We start from the raw sequence: 15,901 nt of genomic DNA on the forward strand, positions 1-15,901 counted from the left end.
TCTTGAGTTCATTTGGATGGAAAGAATTAATGATGCTTCTCTGTTGCATTGATTATCACGATTTTCAACAGACATTTATGCCAACATACATCCAGCCGACAAGTGTACAAGAAAATGCGCAAGTGTTGATATACCATTTCCATTTGGACTAGAAAATGAATCGGATTGCTACAGATCTTCATTATTTGCACTATTTTGCAACCAAACAACGACACCTCCCGTTCTCCAATATCAGGACAAAATTGTGACCCATGTAGACATGGCAAATGGAGAACTGCACCTCATGGAAGTGAGAAGTTCTTCACGAGTCATTACTCTCACTGAAGGCCGTTACAGTTGGTTGATCCCCTATCATTCCTGCGAGGATGCTAAAAGGAATAAGTCGCTCTACGCATGCGTGAGCGAGCACGGCACATGCCACAATGCAACCGGAGATCAATTGGGATACCGTTGCAATTGTTCGGAAGGTTATAAAGGAAATCCGTACGTACTGAATGGATGCCAAGGTACCTAATTAAAAATTCTCCCTACCTATCTTCAGATATCAGTCGAGTTATTTTTTTTTTTTTTTTGTGCATTCTAAAAGTTCCTATATTTCCGTAAAACTTTTGCCCATTTGAAATTTCTTTCAGAGGTATGATTCCTTAAAAAATGAATATTGTTTATTGTTACATGCAAAGGAACTACTCACAACATCCATTCTTATCCAATTAAACGAGCACTGCAATAAAAAAAAGTAAAATTTAGTGACTTACTGGTTTAACTTAAAATATTTAACGACAACTTTTAATTTACCAACATACCTCCCAAACCAATCTAATACTTATAAAAGTACTAGAGGCACTTTTTCACATTTGTTTCTTAAAACTTTTATAATGGTAATTGTTCCAATCAAATATCATAGATGACATATTACTCCGATATTTAAATTAGGATTTATTTAAGGTACAAAAGATGGAAGAAGAAAATGGAGAAGGACATGACCTAGTGGAATAAAAAAAGGGAGTTCATAATTGGGGATCCTTTGTAATTACATTCTCTATGACTTATATAATTGGTAAAAGAGTATATCCACATAAGACGTTGCGCTGCATTCTTTTTCATTATCCTTTTGTTCGTCAATGAGGGAACAAATTTGACAACTGTTAATTGTCTCCCCATTCACCAAGTGTCACGTGTTTGAAGGATATATGGGGGACTAGATTTGACAACCTCTTAATTGATTCTCCATTCATCCGGTGTCACATTTTCTAGAATATTTGTGGAGAAAGGATCTCATTGAGGAGGTGGTTATAGCCATGTATTGTATGGGCCCGATTCAAAGGTGAGCAAATGAGGAAATGATGTTGATGCAGAGGAACCTTGAGAGTAGACGAAGTCGAAGTTGAAGGATGGATAGAGGCACTTTTTCATTTGTTTCTTAAAACTTTTATAATGGTAATTGTTCCGATCAAATATCATAGATAGACATATTATTCCGATATTTAAATTAGGATTTACTTAAGGTACAAAAGATGGAAGAAGAAAATGGAGAAGGACGTGACTTGGTGGAATAAAAAAGGGGAGTTCATAATTAGGGATCCTTTGTAATTACATTCTTTGTGACTTATATAATTGGTAAAAGAGTATATCCACGTAAGACGTTGCACTCCATTCTTTTTTATCATCCTTGTATGCGCCAATGAGGGAACAAATTTGACAACCGTTAATTGCCTCCCCATTCACCAAGTGCCACGTGTTTGAAGGAGAACATATGGGGGACCAGATTTAACAACCTCTTAACTGATTCTCCATTCATCCGATGCCACATTTTCTAAAATATTTGTGGAGAAACGTTTTCATTGAGGAGGTGGTTATAGCCATGTATGGTATGGGCTCTGATCCTGTCCGGAATTTGAGTCAGACAGACCGTCGAGTGAGGTTGATGGAATGTTGACCAAATCGCGATGTCCCGGAGGGGGGGGGGGTATGCTGAGATAACTTTTATGTTGACCAAGTAGTCAGAAGTCCTCTAGTCAACGCTACCAGCAGCCAGCGATCAGGTCGCCCCGATCCCTAGTACCCCGATGTTTGAGACAGATCTAACGAGTATATAAATAACAGACTAAGACATAAAATAATGAAATGCGTACAGAACATGAATGGAGAGCGTACCCTGGCCCAAGGGGGCGCCCTCAGATGGGACACTGCTCGAGTTATCATGACCCGAGAAGAGTAGGTGAACGAGAGTCGGATGTGGAGTTGTGTCTGGCGGCACGAAGCTGAATTCGACCTAGATCTAGAAGACAACACGCAGACTGGGAGACAATAGCAACACGCAGGCCAGGAGATAATAGCAACACGCAGGCCGGGAGATAATAACGACACACAGGCCAGGAGATAATAGCGGCACATATGCCGGGATATAATAGCGGCACGCAGATCGGGATATGATATCGACACGTAGACCGGAATATGATATCGACACGTAGACCGAAATAATTATAATGACACGAAGACCGGAACACTACATTGGCACGGAACTGGCACACATTAGCGAGGTGCCCGAAGGCAATAGTCCGGGGGAGGTGGTATCGCATCAACAGCACATGACTACGCGGATCGGTGGCTGGATCAGTGCCGGACCTAAGGGCAAGGGCACTGGATGATCGGATCTGACGATGGGGATGCCGGAAGCGGCAGTGACGCTGTGAGGTTGGTCGAAGCCATGGGTCTGCCCGAGGTTGCTGGAGGTGGCAGCCACGAGGGAACGAAATCAGTGAAGGGGCTATGGCGTTGGAGGTTGCCCACACTAGGATACGGTGGTAGCAACCCCAACGTTGAAGACTACGTCGGCGCTGGGTTGCTCGCTCAGGCTGCTAGCAAGAGGAAAGGGAAGAGAAGGCTACTCGCGAGGGCGTTGACGTGGAGAAAGACAGACGGAGGCAGCGACGTCCTAGGTGGAGAGGCGGTGACTACAACATCACAAGAGGAAGCGGCGACGACGTTCGCGACGGGGTCGCGTGGGTGAGGAGAAGGGGCGACTGGAGGCGCCCGTTGGCGAGAGGTGAGGGAGAGAGGAGAAAAAGGGGGAGGCGGCTGCTGGCGTCGACGACGGCTGGAGGCAGAGGAGTGGAGGCGTGCGTGAGGTTGCCGGCGTGAAGAGGAAAATGATGGTGGCGGTGTCGATTGGCGAGGTCTGCGTCAAAAAGGTTGGAGGAAGGAAGGAGGCGACTCGGAGACAATCGCTATTGGCTGACATCACTCGCTGGTGGCGGCGAGAGACACAGAAACCTTGCTTTGTTCGTGGCGGCGGCTTCGGCGGGAGAATCCAGTGTCAGAGACAGAAAAACCTCCTCTCATCCTTGGTGGCGGCGGAGCCCCCTTGTTCGTGGCGGCGACACAGAAGACTCCAAGAAGAGGAGGGTGAGAGGGAGGAAGAAGGTGACCTCCTTGGCAACGAAGGAGAAAACGACGGTGGCGACCTCCCTCCTTGGTCGCTGTCGTGGGTCCTCAGGAAGAGATGGTGGTGACGACGGAGAAAAACGTAGCTTTTTTCTCCCCCCTTTCCAACAAGCCAAGCCCCCTTCTAAAAGCCCTAATAGTGAATTAACCCAATTGTCCTCCTCCCTCTCTCTAATTCCCTTAGGGCCCCTAAGATACATCTATATCACAAGCCTCCCCTTCAAGTCTAGTCGAAGGAGGCACGAATCCGACTGATTAGACCAAGTCTAACATAAAACAGAATCGCTCCTGAATCAAAGACAGATGGCTGGGCCTATCGTCGAACTAGTAGTTGTGGCAATGTCGACCAAGTGACGGAAACAGTACTGAGCGGATGGTCATAAGAATGTCAAACGACATAAATGGGTGGCCAAGAGGGCCGAAAGACGATGGGAGAGCGGTGTTGAGCGCGTGACCAAGAAAATGTTGACCAAACAACAATAACCACAACCGAGCAATCGAAAAATGTCGATTGGGTAATAGGGAGAATGCCGAGCAGGTCGAAAGTGTTGGAACTCCAAGGTTATTTTGGTGTGATCAACAAGTTAAGTTAGGTTCTGTATTTTTCTAACCTTGTGTCTAAGTGTGCAGGAGTTTAGGAGCACAAGTAGTCTAGCGGAAAACGCAGCTAGCGAGAAGGACGGCACGCGGTGCGTCCGAGGGACGAGACACTGCGGAAGAGTACACCGGCGGACGAGAAGGAAGCATGCGGTGGTTCCGAGGGATGAGAAGCCGGAGCGGAAGACTGCTCGAGGAGCAAGAGACTGTTGGAATGTATACTAAAAGCCTAGCTTTTGGTATAAATATTTACATAGAAATAAGAATCATATTGGTCATATTGGTCCACGTGCAGGGTTTAACAAGACAATCCTTATGAACTCCTCTTGGGGACATTCTCAACCTAGATTACTAGGACACAGTTTCCTTCTATAATCAACAACACACATTATAAGTAATATCATTTCCCAACTTATCGGGCCTATTGATTTATCGAGCTAAATTTCACCTTTGATAAATCAAAGAAATAAATACTAAATATATGTACTTGTTATTATATTAAGATTAAGAGCACACACTTCCATAATAACTAAGGTCTAGTTCTTTTATTAAGTCAGTATAAAAAGAACTTACTTTAAATGGTCCTGCTCAATACACTCAGAGTGTACTAGTGTAATTTATCAGTCAAGATAAACTAATACCTAATTATACTACGACTATTCCAATGGTTTGTTCCTTTCCATCTCAGTCGTGAGCTACTATTTATAATTTATAAGGAATTGATAACATGATCTTCTGTGTGTGACACCACACACCATGTTATCTACAATATAAATTAATCGAACAACGTTGTTCGATTAATTTATATTGTAGATAACACCTTTCCATCTCAGTCGTGAGCTACTGTTTATAATTTATAAGGAATTGATAACATGATCTTCTGTGTGTGACACCACACACCATGTTATCTATAATATAAATTGATGTTCGATTAATTTATATTGTAGATAACATGGTGTGTGGTGTCACACACAGAAGATCATGTTATCAATATAAATTATGAGCTCACGAGATGGAAGGTGTTATCTGATATAAATTAATCGAACAACGTTGTTCGATTTATATTGTAGATAACATGGTGTGTGTGTCACAAAATCATGTTATCAATTCTTATAAATTATAAACGAACTCGCGACTAAGATGGAAAGGAACAAACCGTGGAATAGTCGTATAATTAGGTATTAGTTTATCTTGACGATAAATTACACTAGTACACTCGAAGTGTATTGAGCAGTTCTTTTATATTGACTTAATAAAAGAACTAGACCTTAGTTATTATGGAAGTGTGTGCCATATTTAGTATTTATTTCTTTGACTTATCAAAAGTGAGAGATTTAGCTTAAGTTGAGAAATGATATTACTTATAGTGTGTGTTGTTGATTATAGAAGGAAACTGTGCCCTAGTAATCTAGGTTGATAATATCCCCAAGAGGAGCTCATAAGGATTGTCATGTCAAACCCTGTGTTGGTTAATCCTAGGAAGATCGTACTGGTTCCACTATATAAAAATTTTGTACAAGTGTCGAACCTTTTCTAAATAACCTATTATGTTCTTTAGAAGTTAAATTAGGAATCGTAAACGGAACTTAACATTATTGATTCCAAATTTAACTTATCTGTTCTTAATGGTTTAGACTTGGATCGCAAGCGGAACTTAACACTATTGATCCAAATCCACCTATGTTATAAATTCAATTAAATGTTAATTTCCAAAATTGGCTTCCAGGACTGCATGACGAGGCACATGACCTTCTTGGGTATGGGAGCATCCACCACCGCTTAGACAAAGCCTTTTAAGGAAAGTTAATATTTAATTTCCTTATATAACTCTAGGTTTAACCAAAAGGAATAATAGAATCACAAATTCGAAAAACAAAAACACAACTTCGAAACAAATACGAAAAACTAGAATCTAATGCCTCTTGTGTTTGGAATTCATACAAAGAAAAATAACTAGCATGATGCGGAAGAAAATTACTAATTATACATTTTCTTTGTATGCTAATGACCTCAAGATCTTCTGTCGTATTCCTTGCCTCGCCTTGGACGTCGTGTGGGCGACGAACCTCCAAGATGAACACCACCAAAAGAGCTTCTCCTTCTTCTCTATGTTTCGGCCACCACCATCACCAAGGAGCAAAAGAGAGCAAAGGGAAAAGAGAGGGAGAGAGGGCCGACCACAAAAGGATCACCAACAAGAGAATAAGAATTGTTATCTCATGAGGCCTCCTCTCCCCTTCTTTTATATTACTTGCCCAAGACAAATAAGGAAAGACTTTTTATAAAAATTAAAATCTTCCTCTTGTTTTCCCTTTTCCCTTTTTATTTTTCCTTTTCTTTCCTCTTGATTGATTTAATCAACAATCATGGATTGATTAACTTGATTGGCCGGCCCCTTGCTTGGGCACCAAGCAAGGGTGGCCGACCACAATAAAAGGAAAGAAATATTCTTTGTAAAAATTTTATAAGCAAAGAAAAACTCTTATAAAATTTTTACAAGCTCTCTTTCAACTTCCTAAAGTGAATGTTAAAAAAGAAAAGTTTTAAAAATTAAAACCACATTTTAAAAATTTAAAACTTCTCTTTTAAAATTTCCTTTTTTAACATGGTTAGAAAATTTCAAATTTAAAACCTCTTTTCCTTTTTTCTTAAAACCATGAGGATGGTTTAAAAAGGAAAGTTTTAAAACTTTTAAATTTTCTTTTAAACCATGTGGCCTAATTCAAATAAGGAAAGTTTTATATTTTAAAAACTCTCTTTTAAAACTTATAGTTTTCTATAAAGAGAAGATCTTAAAAATTCAAAACACCCCTCCTATTTGAATTTATTATGGCCGACCCCTCTTTGCTTGGACACCAAGCAAAGGGCCGACCCCTTTGTTAAGGAGATTGGCCGACCCCTTTGGCTTGGTCACCAAGCCATGGGCCGACCTCTTCTTGGACACCAAGAAGAGCTTTATATGGGTGGACTTGAGGCTTTAATAAGGCTACGACAGGGACCTAGAGGAGAAATTTGTTTTTGCCTTCCGATGAACTTGAGTATTCCGTGTTCGCCCCGAACACACAACTAAAGTTCATCAATATCTCAGTCCACTAGAGAGTTATTATTGCACTACCGCACCAATCCCAAATTACATTATGGGCTCCTTCATATATGAGTGTGTTAGTCTCTCTGTGTTTAAGATAACGAATGCCCACTAATTAAGTAAGTTACTGACAACTCACTTAATTAATATCTAGCTCCAAGAGTAGTACCACTTAACTTCATTGTCATGTTGGACTAAGTCTACCTGCAGGGTTTAACATGACAATCCTTATGAGCTCCTCTTCAGGGCATTCTCAACCTAGATAACTAGGACACAGATTCCTTCTATAATCAATAACACACACTATAAGTAATATCATTTTCCAACTTATCGGGCCTATTGATTTATCGAACTAAATCTCACCCTTTGATAAGTTAAAGAAATAAATACTAAATATATGTGCTTGTTATTATATTAGGATTAAGAACACACACTTCCATAATAACTAAGGTCTAGTTCTTTTATTAAGTCAGTATAAAAAGAACTTACCTAAAATGATCCTACTCAATACACTTAGAGTGTACTAGTGTAATTTATTAGTCAAGATAAACTAATACCTAATTACACTACAACTATTCCAATGATTTGTTCCTTTCCATCTTAGTCGTGGGCAACTGTTTATAATTTATAAAGAACTGATAACATGATCTTCTGTGTGTGACACCACACACCATGTTATCTACAATATAAATTAATTGAACAACTACACTTAACAAATAAAATATAGACTTTTGACCAATGTGATTCTTTTATTTCATAAATAAATGTTTACAAAAGCTAGGCTTTTAGTATACACTCTAACACCCTGCAGATGGACTTAGTCCGACACGACAATAAGGTTGAGTGATACTACTCTTGGACTAAGATATTAATTAAAGTGAGTTGTCAGTAACTCAATTAATTAGTAGACATCCGACATCTTAAACACAGGGAGATTAACACACTCATGATAAGAAGGAGCCCAAAATGTAATTTGGGATTGGTGCGGTAGTTCAGTAATAATCCTTTAGTGGAATGAATTTTTATTGATGAAATTAAGTTGGGTGTTCGGGGCAAACACGGGAAGCTTAATTTCATCGGGAGACCAAAATCAATTCCTCCTCTTGGTCCCTATCGTAGCCTCTTATTTATAAAGTATTATACCCACCTATACCCACCTTTATACCCATCCTAATGGGGCCAGCCAAGCTAGCTTGGAGCCCAAGCTAGGGGCCGACCAAGACCAATAGGATGAGCCAAGTAGGTGGTCGGCCAATGCTTGGAGCCCAAGCATGGTGTGGCTGACCCTAAGAAAATTAAAAGGATTTTATTTTTAAAATTTTCTTATGTGGATTCCATGGTTTTAAAAGTGAGTTTAAAATTTAAATCTTTCCTTTTATATCTTTCTACAAAAGATTGAGAAAAAATTTGATATCTTTCCTTATTTGTAGATTGAAAGGAAGATTTTAATTTTGATAAAACTTTCCTTTTTTGTAACCATGTTCATGATTTAAAAAGAGAGTTTTAAAATTAAATATTTCCTTTTATAAGTTTCTACAAAAGATTTGATATCTTTTCTTATTTGTAGATTGAAAGGAGATTTTAATTTTAAAGATAACTTTCCTTTTTAGAAATCATCCACATGTTTAAAAGAAAGATTTTAATTTATAAAGTTTCCTTTTATAACCAACCATGAAGGGAAAAATTATTAGAGAAATTTTAATTTTAAAATTTCCAGAAACAAATAAGGAAGTTTTAATTTTATATTTAAAACTTGCCTAATTTGGAGCTCTTAAGGTGGCCGGCCATGATAGAGGTTAAAAGGATTTTTTATTAAATTTTCCTTATTAACCAATGGCAAGGAAAATAAAGGGAATTTTAATTATAATTAAATTTCCTTATTTGCCAAGACCAAGAATTATAAAAGAGGGGGTAGGGGTGCCTTCATGGCTAACAACTCTATTCTATTTTTACCCCCTCTCTTCCTTGGTGGTGGCTAGCCCTAGAGCTTCTTCTTCTCCTCTTCTCTTCCTCCTTTGTGGTCAGCGGCATCAACACAAGAGAAGTCCTTGGTGGCCGGTTCAAGCTAGGAGAAGAAGAAGAGAAAGGAGGTTTTGTTTCTAACATCCCTTGGAGCTTGGTGGTGGTGGCCGAACCTCTACATCCTTGGAGGAGCTTTGGTGGTGGTGGCCGAAACTTGATGAAGAAGAAAGAAGGGCTTGGGTGGTTTACATCTCGATAGATCGTTACCCGCACAACGTCCGAGATAAGAAGAGGAATACGGTAGAAGATCAAGAGGTCGTTACATACAAAGAAAGGTATAACTAGTAATTATTTTCCGCATCATGCTAGTTTTTCTTTGTATGAATTCCAAACAAAAGAGACATATGATTCTAGAGTTTCAAATTTGTGATTCGAGTTTGTTTTTTTTTTATTTTTCGAATTTGTGATTATATTGTTCTTTTTGGTTAAACCTAATGTTATTTTAGGAAATTAAATATTGAATTTCGTTAAGAGGCTTTGTCGAGGCAGTGGTGGATGCTCCCATACCCAAGAAGGTCATGTGCCTCGCCATGTTTGACCTGGGAGCCAATTTCTGAAATTAATATTTAATAGAATTTATAACATAGGTGGATTTGGATCAATAGTGTAAAGTTCTGCTTGCGATCCAAGTCTAAACCATTAAGAACAGATAAGTTAAATTTGGAATCAATAATGTTAAGTTCCATTTGTAATTCTAAATTTAATTTCTAAAGAACACAATAGGTTGTTAGGAAAGGTTCGACACTTGTATAAAATTTTTGTACACTGGAACTGGTACGATCTTCCTAGGACCAACCAACAAAGACGCAGCTAGCGAGAAGGTCGGCACGGAGTGCGACTGAGGGATGAAGACTGTGGATGAGTACGTTGGCGGACGAGAAGGAACCACGCAGCGATTCTGAGGGACGAGAAGCCGGAGCGAAAGCCTGCTCGAGAAGACCGGAAGTTGGGTTCGGGTGAGCCCTATTCCAGATGGCAGAGATCACCCAAGCGAGCGAAAGACTTGGTCTGAGGTGAACGAAACCGGAGCAGAAGACCCGGGCTAAAAAAATCAACGGGGTTGACTTTCTCGCCCGAGGCGCCCGAAGCGTACTGGGACGCCCGGACTGTACCAGGGCACCCGGAGTTGACTTTTGATCAGATCGAGTTTTGACTCGATCTGAACATTGAGGGATAAAATTTATCCCCCCAGGGCACCCGGAACCCTTCGGAGCACCCCGACCAAGGCTATAAATATAGCCTTGGTCCAGAAGCTTTTCATCAATTCAGAACTCAACCATTCTTTCTACACTTGTGAGCTTTTTCTGTAGTTTAGTTTCTGTTGTGTACTTCATTGCTGTAAAAGGCTTCTCCGCCTAAAAGGAGATACTAGTGCTACGCTTTCCTTGGATTAACAATCTCCCCGATTGTAATCAAGTAAATCTCGGTGTGCCTTTTACTTTTTTGAGTTATTTTCTGTTTATCTATTTATGCAAATGTTAGCTTAAGAGTTCGAGAAGAGTTGGTTTTTATTTTTTGTATTTACAGGGCTATCCAACCCCCCCTTCTAGTCGGTCGCAACGGTCCTACAAGTGGTATCAGAGCCGAGGCGCTTCAGGAGGACTAACCGCCAATTGAAGTAAAGATAATGGCCGGACCAAGCATCCACCCGCCAAAATATGAAGGGGGTTTCGCTACCTGGAAAAAACTGATGCAGGTATTTTTTACAACAGATTTTGAATTAATTTTAACAATGGAACTTGGCTTTGTAGCTCCAAAGGGCAAGGAAAAATATCAATGGACAAAAAAGGCGCAGGCAGACTACGTGGCGAACGATAAAGTAGAATACCATCTGTTAAGCGTTCTTCCGCCACAAGAAGTCAATCGAATCGGCAACTACAACTCTACGAAGGAACTTTGGGAGAAGTTCCTCGAGCTGCACAAAGGAACTTCCAAAGCCAAGCTCGCTAGACGAGATCTGCTTCGCAATCAGCTCACCAGCCTGCGACTTGGGGAAGACAAGGCAGTCACACATTTGCACTCTAGAATCAAAGAAATCATTACCGGACTTTCGAATCTCAGAGAAAAGGTAAGTAACCGAGATTCGCTCAGGTATGCACTGAATTCTTTTTCTAGAAATTCAAAATTGGCATCACTAGTAGATGTCTTTTACATTTCGAAAGATTTAGAAAAAATTTCATTAGAAGAATTCTTTTCAACATTTGAAGTGCATGAGTCAAGATGTGCAGGAATGAAGGAGCCCAAGAACAATGTCGCCCTCAAAGCTTCGAGAGACGAACCTGAGTCAGAATCTTCTCTCAACGATGAGGAAATGGTAATGATGGCAAGAAGATTCAAGAAACTTTGTAAATCTAGATCTACTAGCCATCCATAGGGGAAAAAGAAAAGGACGATCCGTTGCTACCACTGCGACGAAGAAGGGCACATCAAGGACAACTGCCCCAAGCTGAAGAACAAGGACAAGGAGAAGGGTAAGAAGCCTATCCAAAAGCGAAAGGCCCTAAAGGCGACGTAGGACGATACGTCGTCGGAGTCGGAAGTCGAGGCATTCTCTGGACTTGCTCTAATGGCAAGTCATCAAGATGATGACTGCGAGTCAAGCTCTTCCGAAATGGGCATCGATGAAGGGGGAGCCACGTCGGAAGAAAGCAGCAGTTCAGGGGGAGAAACGGACAACGAGATCGACAAGGTAAGTCAGGTACGATCTCTTCCTCCCGATAAAATGTTTAAGTTCGTTAAACTTTTAACAAAAGATTGCTGTAAATTAGAAAATAAAAATAAAAATTTAAAAGTAATTCTAGCTATGTCCTATCCCTTAGAAGAATTAGATAAATCAAAATTAGAAAAATGAGAAATTGAAATCAGAAAATAAAGATCTGAAAATTCAAGTGGATAATTTGAAAAACCATGCATACTCATTTAATCTTAGAAAATTTAAATTGGTATTATAGATATCACCAGGGACAAATTAAGAATATCTCTAGAAAATATGTCCCTAAGAAATTTTTAATCAATCTAGTAGGTTGGAACCTATATTGGATTCCTAAGTCCTATTTAAATTAAACTATTGATTAGACTTAGAGCTTTTCAGTGAGAAAATTAAACATTGAAATTCTTTATAAGGCTTTGTCTAAGGAAGTGGTTGTTGCTCCAATAGCCAAGAAGACCTAGTGTCTCACCACGACCTGGAAGCCAAAATATTGAACTAAAAATGTTTAATTAACTTTCTGATAAAAACATTAAAGTGAAAATTTAATAATGCTTTAAAAAGTCTTTTAAACATTTTTCTTTCAAATTTTTTACTTAGAATTTCTTTTAGAAAATTTTCTTACTTAAATTTGTTACTTATTTTTTTTTAAGTTAGATTTTTTTTTCAAATAATATCTTTATACTTAGAAAAAAAATTTCATGCGTAAATTTTTTTTGGAAAATTTTAAATTTAAGTTAGAAATATTTTTTTTGCAAATTCTCTAACTTAGAATTTATTTATTTAGGAAGTTTTTTAACCCTTAAATTTTTTGGAACCCCAATTTTTATATGATCAAAAGGGAAGAAGAAAAAGTATAAGTCTAGGGGAGGTAGACAAAATTAACTTTTCTATCTTTTTGCACTTAATTGCAAAATTTAGTTAGTTTATTTTCATGTCTATTTTACCCTAACTTAACTTGAGTTGCTCACATCAAAAAGGGGAAGATTGTTGGAACCCCAAGGTTGTTTTGGTGTGATCAACAAGTCAAGTTAGGTCCTGTGTTTTTCTAACCTTGTGTCTAAGTGTGCAGAAGCTTATGAGCACAGGTAGTCGAGCAGAAGACGCAGCTAGCGAGAAGGATGGCACGCGGTGCGCTCGAGGGACGAGGCGCTGCGGAAGAGTACACCGGCGGACGAGAAGGAAGCGTGCGGTGGTTCTGAGGGATAAGAAGTCGGAGCGGAAGATTGCTTGAGGAGCAAGAGACGCAGCTAGAAGGTCGGCACAGAGTGAGACTGAGGGACGAAGATTGCGGATGAGTACGCTGGTGGACGAGAAGGAATCACGCAGCGATTCCTAGGGACGAGAAGCCGGAGCGGAAGCCTGCTCAAGAAGATCGGAGGTTGGGTTCGGGTGAGTCCTATTTCGGATGACAGAGATCACCCAAGCGAGTTGAAGACTTGGTCGGAGGCGAACGAAACCGGAGCAGAAGACCCGGGCTGAAAAAAGTCAACGGGGTTGACTTTCTCGCCCGGGCCCTCGGAGCGTACCGGGGCGCCCGGACCGTACCGAGGCGCCCGGAGTTGACTTTTAACCAGATCGAGTTTTGACTCGATCTGAACGTTGGGGGATAAAGTTTATCCCCAGGGCGCCCGGAACCCTTCGGGGCGCCTCGACCAAGGCTATAAATATAGCCTTGGTCCAGAAGCTTTTCATCAATTCAGAACTCAAGCATTCTTTCTACACTTGTGAGCTTTTTTTGTAGTTTAACTTCTTTTGTGCGCTTCATTGCTGTAAAAGGCTTCTCCGCCTAAAAGGAGATACTAGTGCTACGCTTTCCTTGGATTAACAACCTCCTCGGTTGTAACCAAGTAAATCTCGGTGTGCCTTTTACTTTTCTGAGTTATTTTCTGTTTATCTATTTATACAAGTGTTAGCTTAAGAGTTCGAGAAGGGTTGGTTTTTGTTTTTTGTATTTACAGGGCTATCCAACCCCCCTTCTAGCTGTCCGCAACGGTCCTACAGAAAGTTGATATGCGAGCGATATCGAGCGCACGACCGATAAAAATATCGATCGGGCAACAGTTACCGCGACCGAGCGACCGAAAAATATCGACTGGGCAATAGAGAAAATACCGAGAGGGTCGAAAGTCAATGGGCGAGCGATGTCCAACGTGCTACTGAGAAAAATATCGACTAGGCAACAAAAATAATGTTGATCGGGTGGAATGAGAACGGGTGAGCGAAGCCGAGCGCGCGACAGAGAAAAAGTTGACTGGAAAATCACGAGAACGCCAATCGGGTAGAGAGATACCAGGCGAGCGGTGTCGAACGCGCAACCGAGCGACAATAAACCACGACTGAGCGACCGAAAAGTGTCGACCTAGTGGCCATCAAATGCAACCAAGCGATTGGAAAGTGTCGACCGGGTAATAGAGAGAATGCTGAGCGGGTGGAATGAGAACGGGCAAGTGAAACCAAGCACGTGACCGAGAAAAGGTCGACTGGAAAATTGAGAGAACGTTAATCGGGTAGAGAGATGCTAGGAGAGTCGTGCCGAGCGCGCAACCGAGTGATAATAAACCACAACTGAGTGACTAAAGTGTCGACCGAGTGGCCGTAAAATGCAACCAAGCGACAGAAAAGTGTCTACCGGGTAATAGAGAGAATGCTGAGCGAGTGGACAGCGAGCAACCAAGCGAATCCGAACAAGATGCAGAGCAAATCCTGATGCCGACTAGGAAATTGAGAGAATGTCGCACGATGTCGAGTGGGCGTGGAACTCGAAAACTAAGCGAGAGCATAGTTCATGAAATCAAAAATAAATAGGAGCAAAATCCATGAGTCGAGAGGGCATGGAACTCGACAACTGAGCAGGAGCGTAGCTCGTGGAATCAAAAATAAACACGAGCAAAACCCATGAGCTGAGCGGGTATGGAACCCAACAACTGAGTGGGAGCGTAACTCGTGAAATCAAAGGCGCATGGGATAAAAAGTCATGAGCCGAGCGAGCGTGAAACCAATGAGTCGAGCGATGAGTAGGACAAGTGCTGACTGAACGACAAACAATAATGCCGAGCGGATGCCAAGTTGGCAATTGAGCAAATGCCGAACTGACGATAGGGCAAATGTCGAGCGAGCGAATGAAAAATGTTGTGCGATGTAAAGCGAATGACCAAACAGTGTCGAATGGGTGACGACGAGAATGTCGACCGGATGATCGAGAGAATGTCGAGCAAGTGGAAAGACGATAGGTGCACGGTATAGACCGCGTGACTGAGAAAATGTCAACCGAGAGACAATAACCTGAGACCGGGCGATCGAAAAATGTCGACCGGGTAACAATAAACCACGACTGGATGATCGAAAAATGCTGACCAAGCAATAGGGAGAATGCCAAGTAGGTCTAGCTAAGAGGTCGATGGCGAACGAAAGCGAATCTCATGAATGGAAGCGGATCCCGTGACCGGAAGTGTATCCCGTGAGCGGAGTGGGTGTAAAGCCTATAAAATCGAAGGCGAACGTGAGCAGAGCCCTTGAGCCGAGAAGGAGCAGAGCTCGTGAATCAAGCAAGAGCGGGTCCCAAGAGATTGAAAGGCGCAATGTCAATACCTTGAGTGGGCGCGAAGCTCATCAAAGGTGAATACAAGAGGGGGCACAACCGGGGATCTGAGTGGGCGCAAAAGCTCGTGAGCCGAGTAGCGAGTGAGACGCGAGTGTCAAGCAATGCAGCAAGTGAGATGAGCGTCGATCGAGCAACAACGGTGAGCAAAACACAAATGGTGAGTGCAAGGCAGAGTAGCGAGTGAAGTGAGTGTGATGAGTGTTGGGCAGAGCGGCGAGTGAAATGCGAATGGTGAGTGCTGGGTACAGCGGCAAGTGAAGTGAGTGCCTGACACCAACTAGGAGGGAAACCTGACCGACTAGTTGTGCGCGAGAGCCCTACTCGCTTATAACTTGCACTAGGGCGAGAGTTTGAAACACAGAGCGGGAGGTCGTTGGTCGTGAGAGCATGCTCACTTATAACTCGTGCTCAGGCGAGAGTCTGGAGCCCGACCAGAGGTCGT

General features: G+C 41.4%; 1 protein-coding gene across 1 annotated transcript in view; it reads left to right on the forward strand.

The window, feature by feature from the left end:
- Positions 1 to 15,901, forward strand: part of LOC122012054 (wall-associated receptor kinase 2-like) — a 28,694-nt gene that overhangs the window by 1,198 nt on the left and 11,595 nt on the right. Inside the window, exon 3 of the mRNA XM_042568514.1 lies at positions 72 to 506. Coding sequence (XP_042424448.1) covers positions 72 to 506 — 435 coding nt within the window. The remainder of the gene's footprint in view (positions 1 to 71; positions 507 to 15,901) is intronic.

The sequence above is a fragment of the Zingiber officinale genome, chromosome 8A (assembly GCF_018446385.1).
Source record: "Zingiber officinale cultivar Zhangliang chromosome 8A, Zo_v1.1, whole genome shotgun sequence".
NCBI classification, from domain to species: domain Eukaryota; kingdom Viridiplantae; phylum Streptophyta; class Magnoliopsida; order Zingiberales; family Zingiberaceae; genus Zingiber; species Zingiber officinale.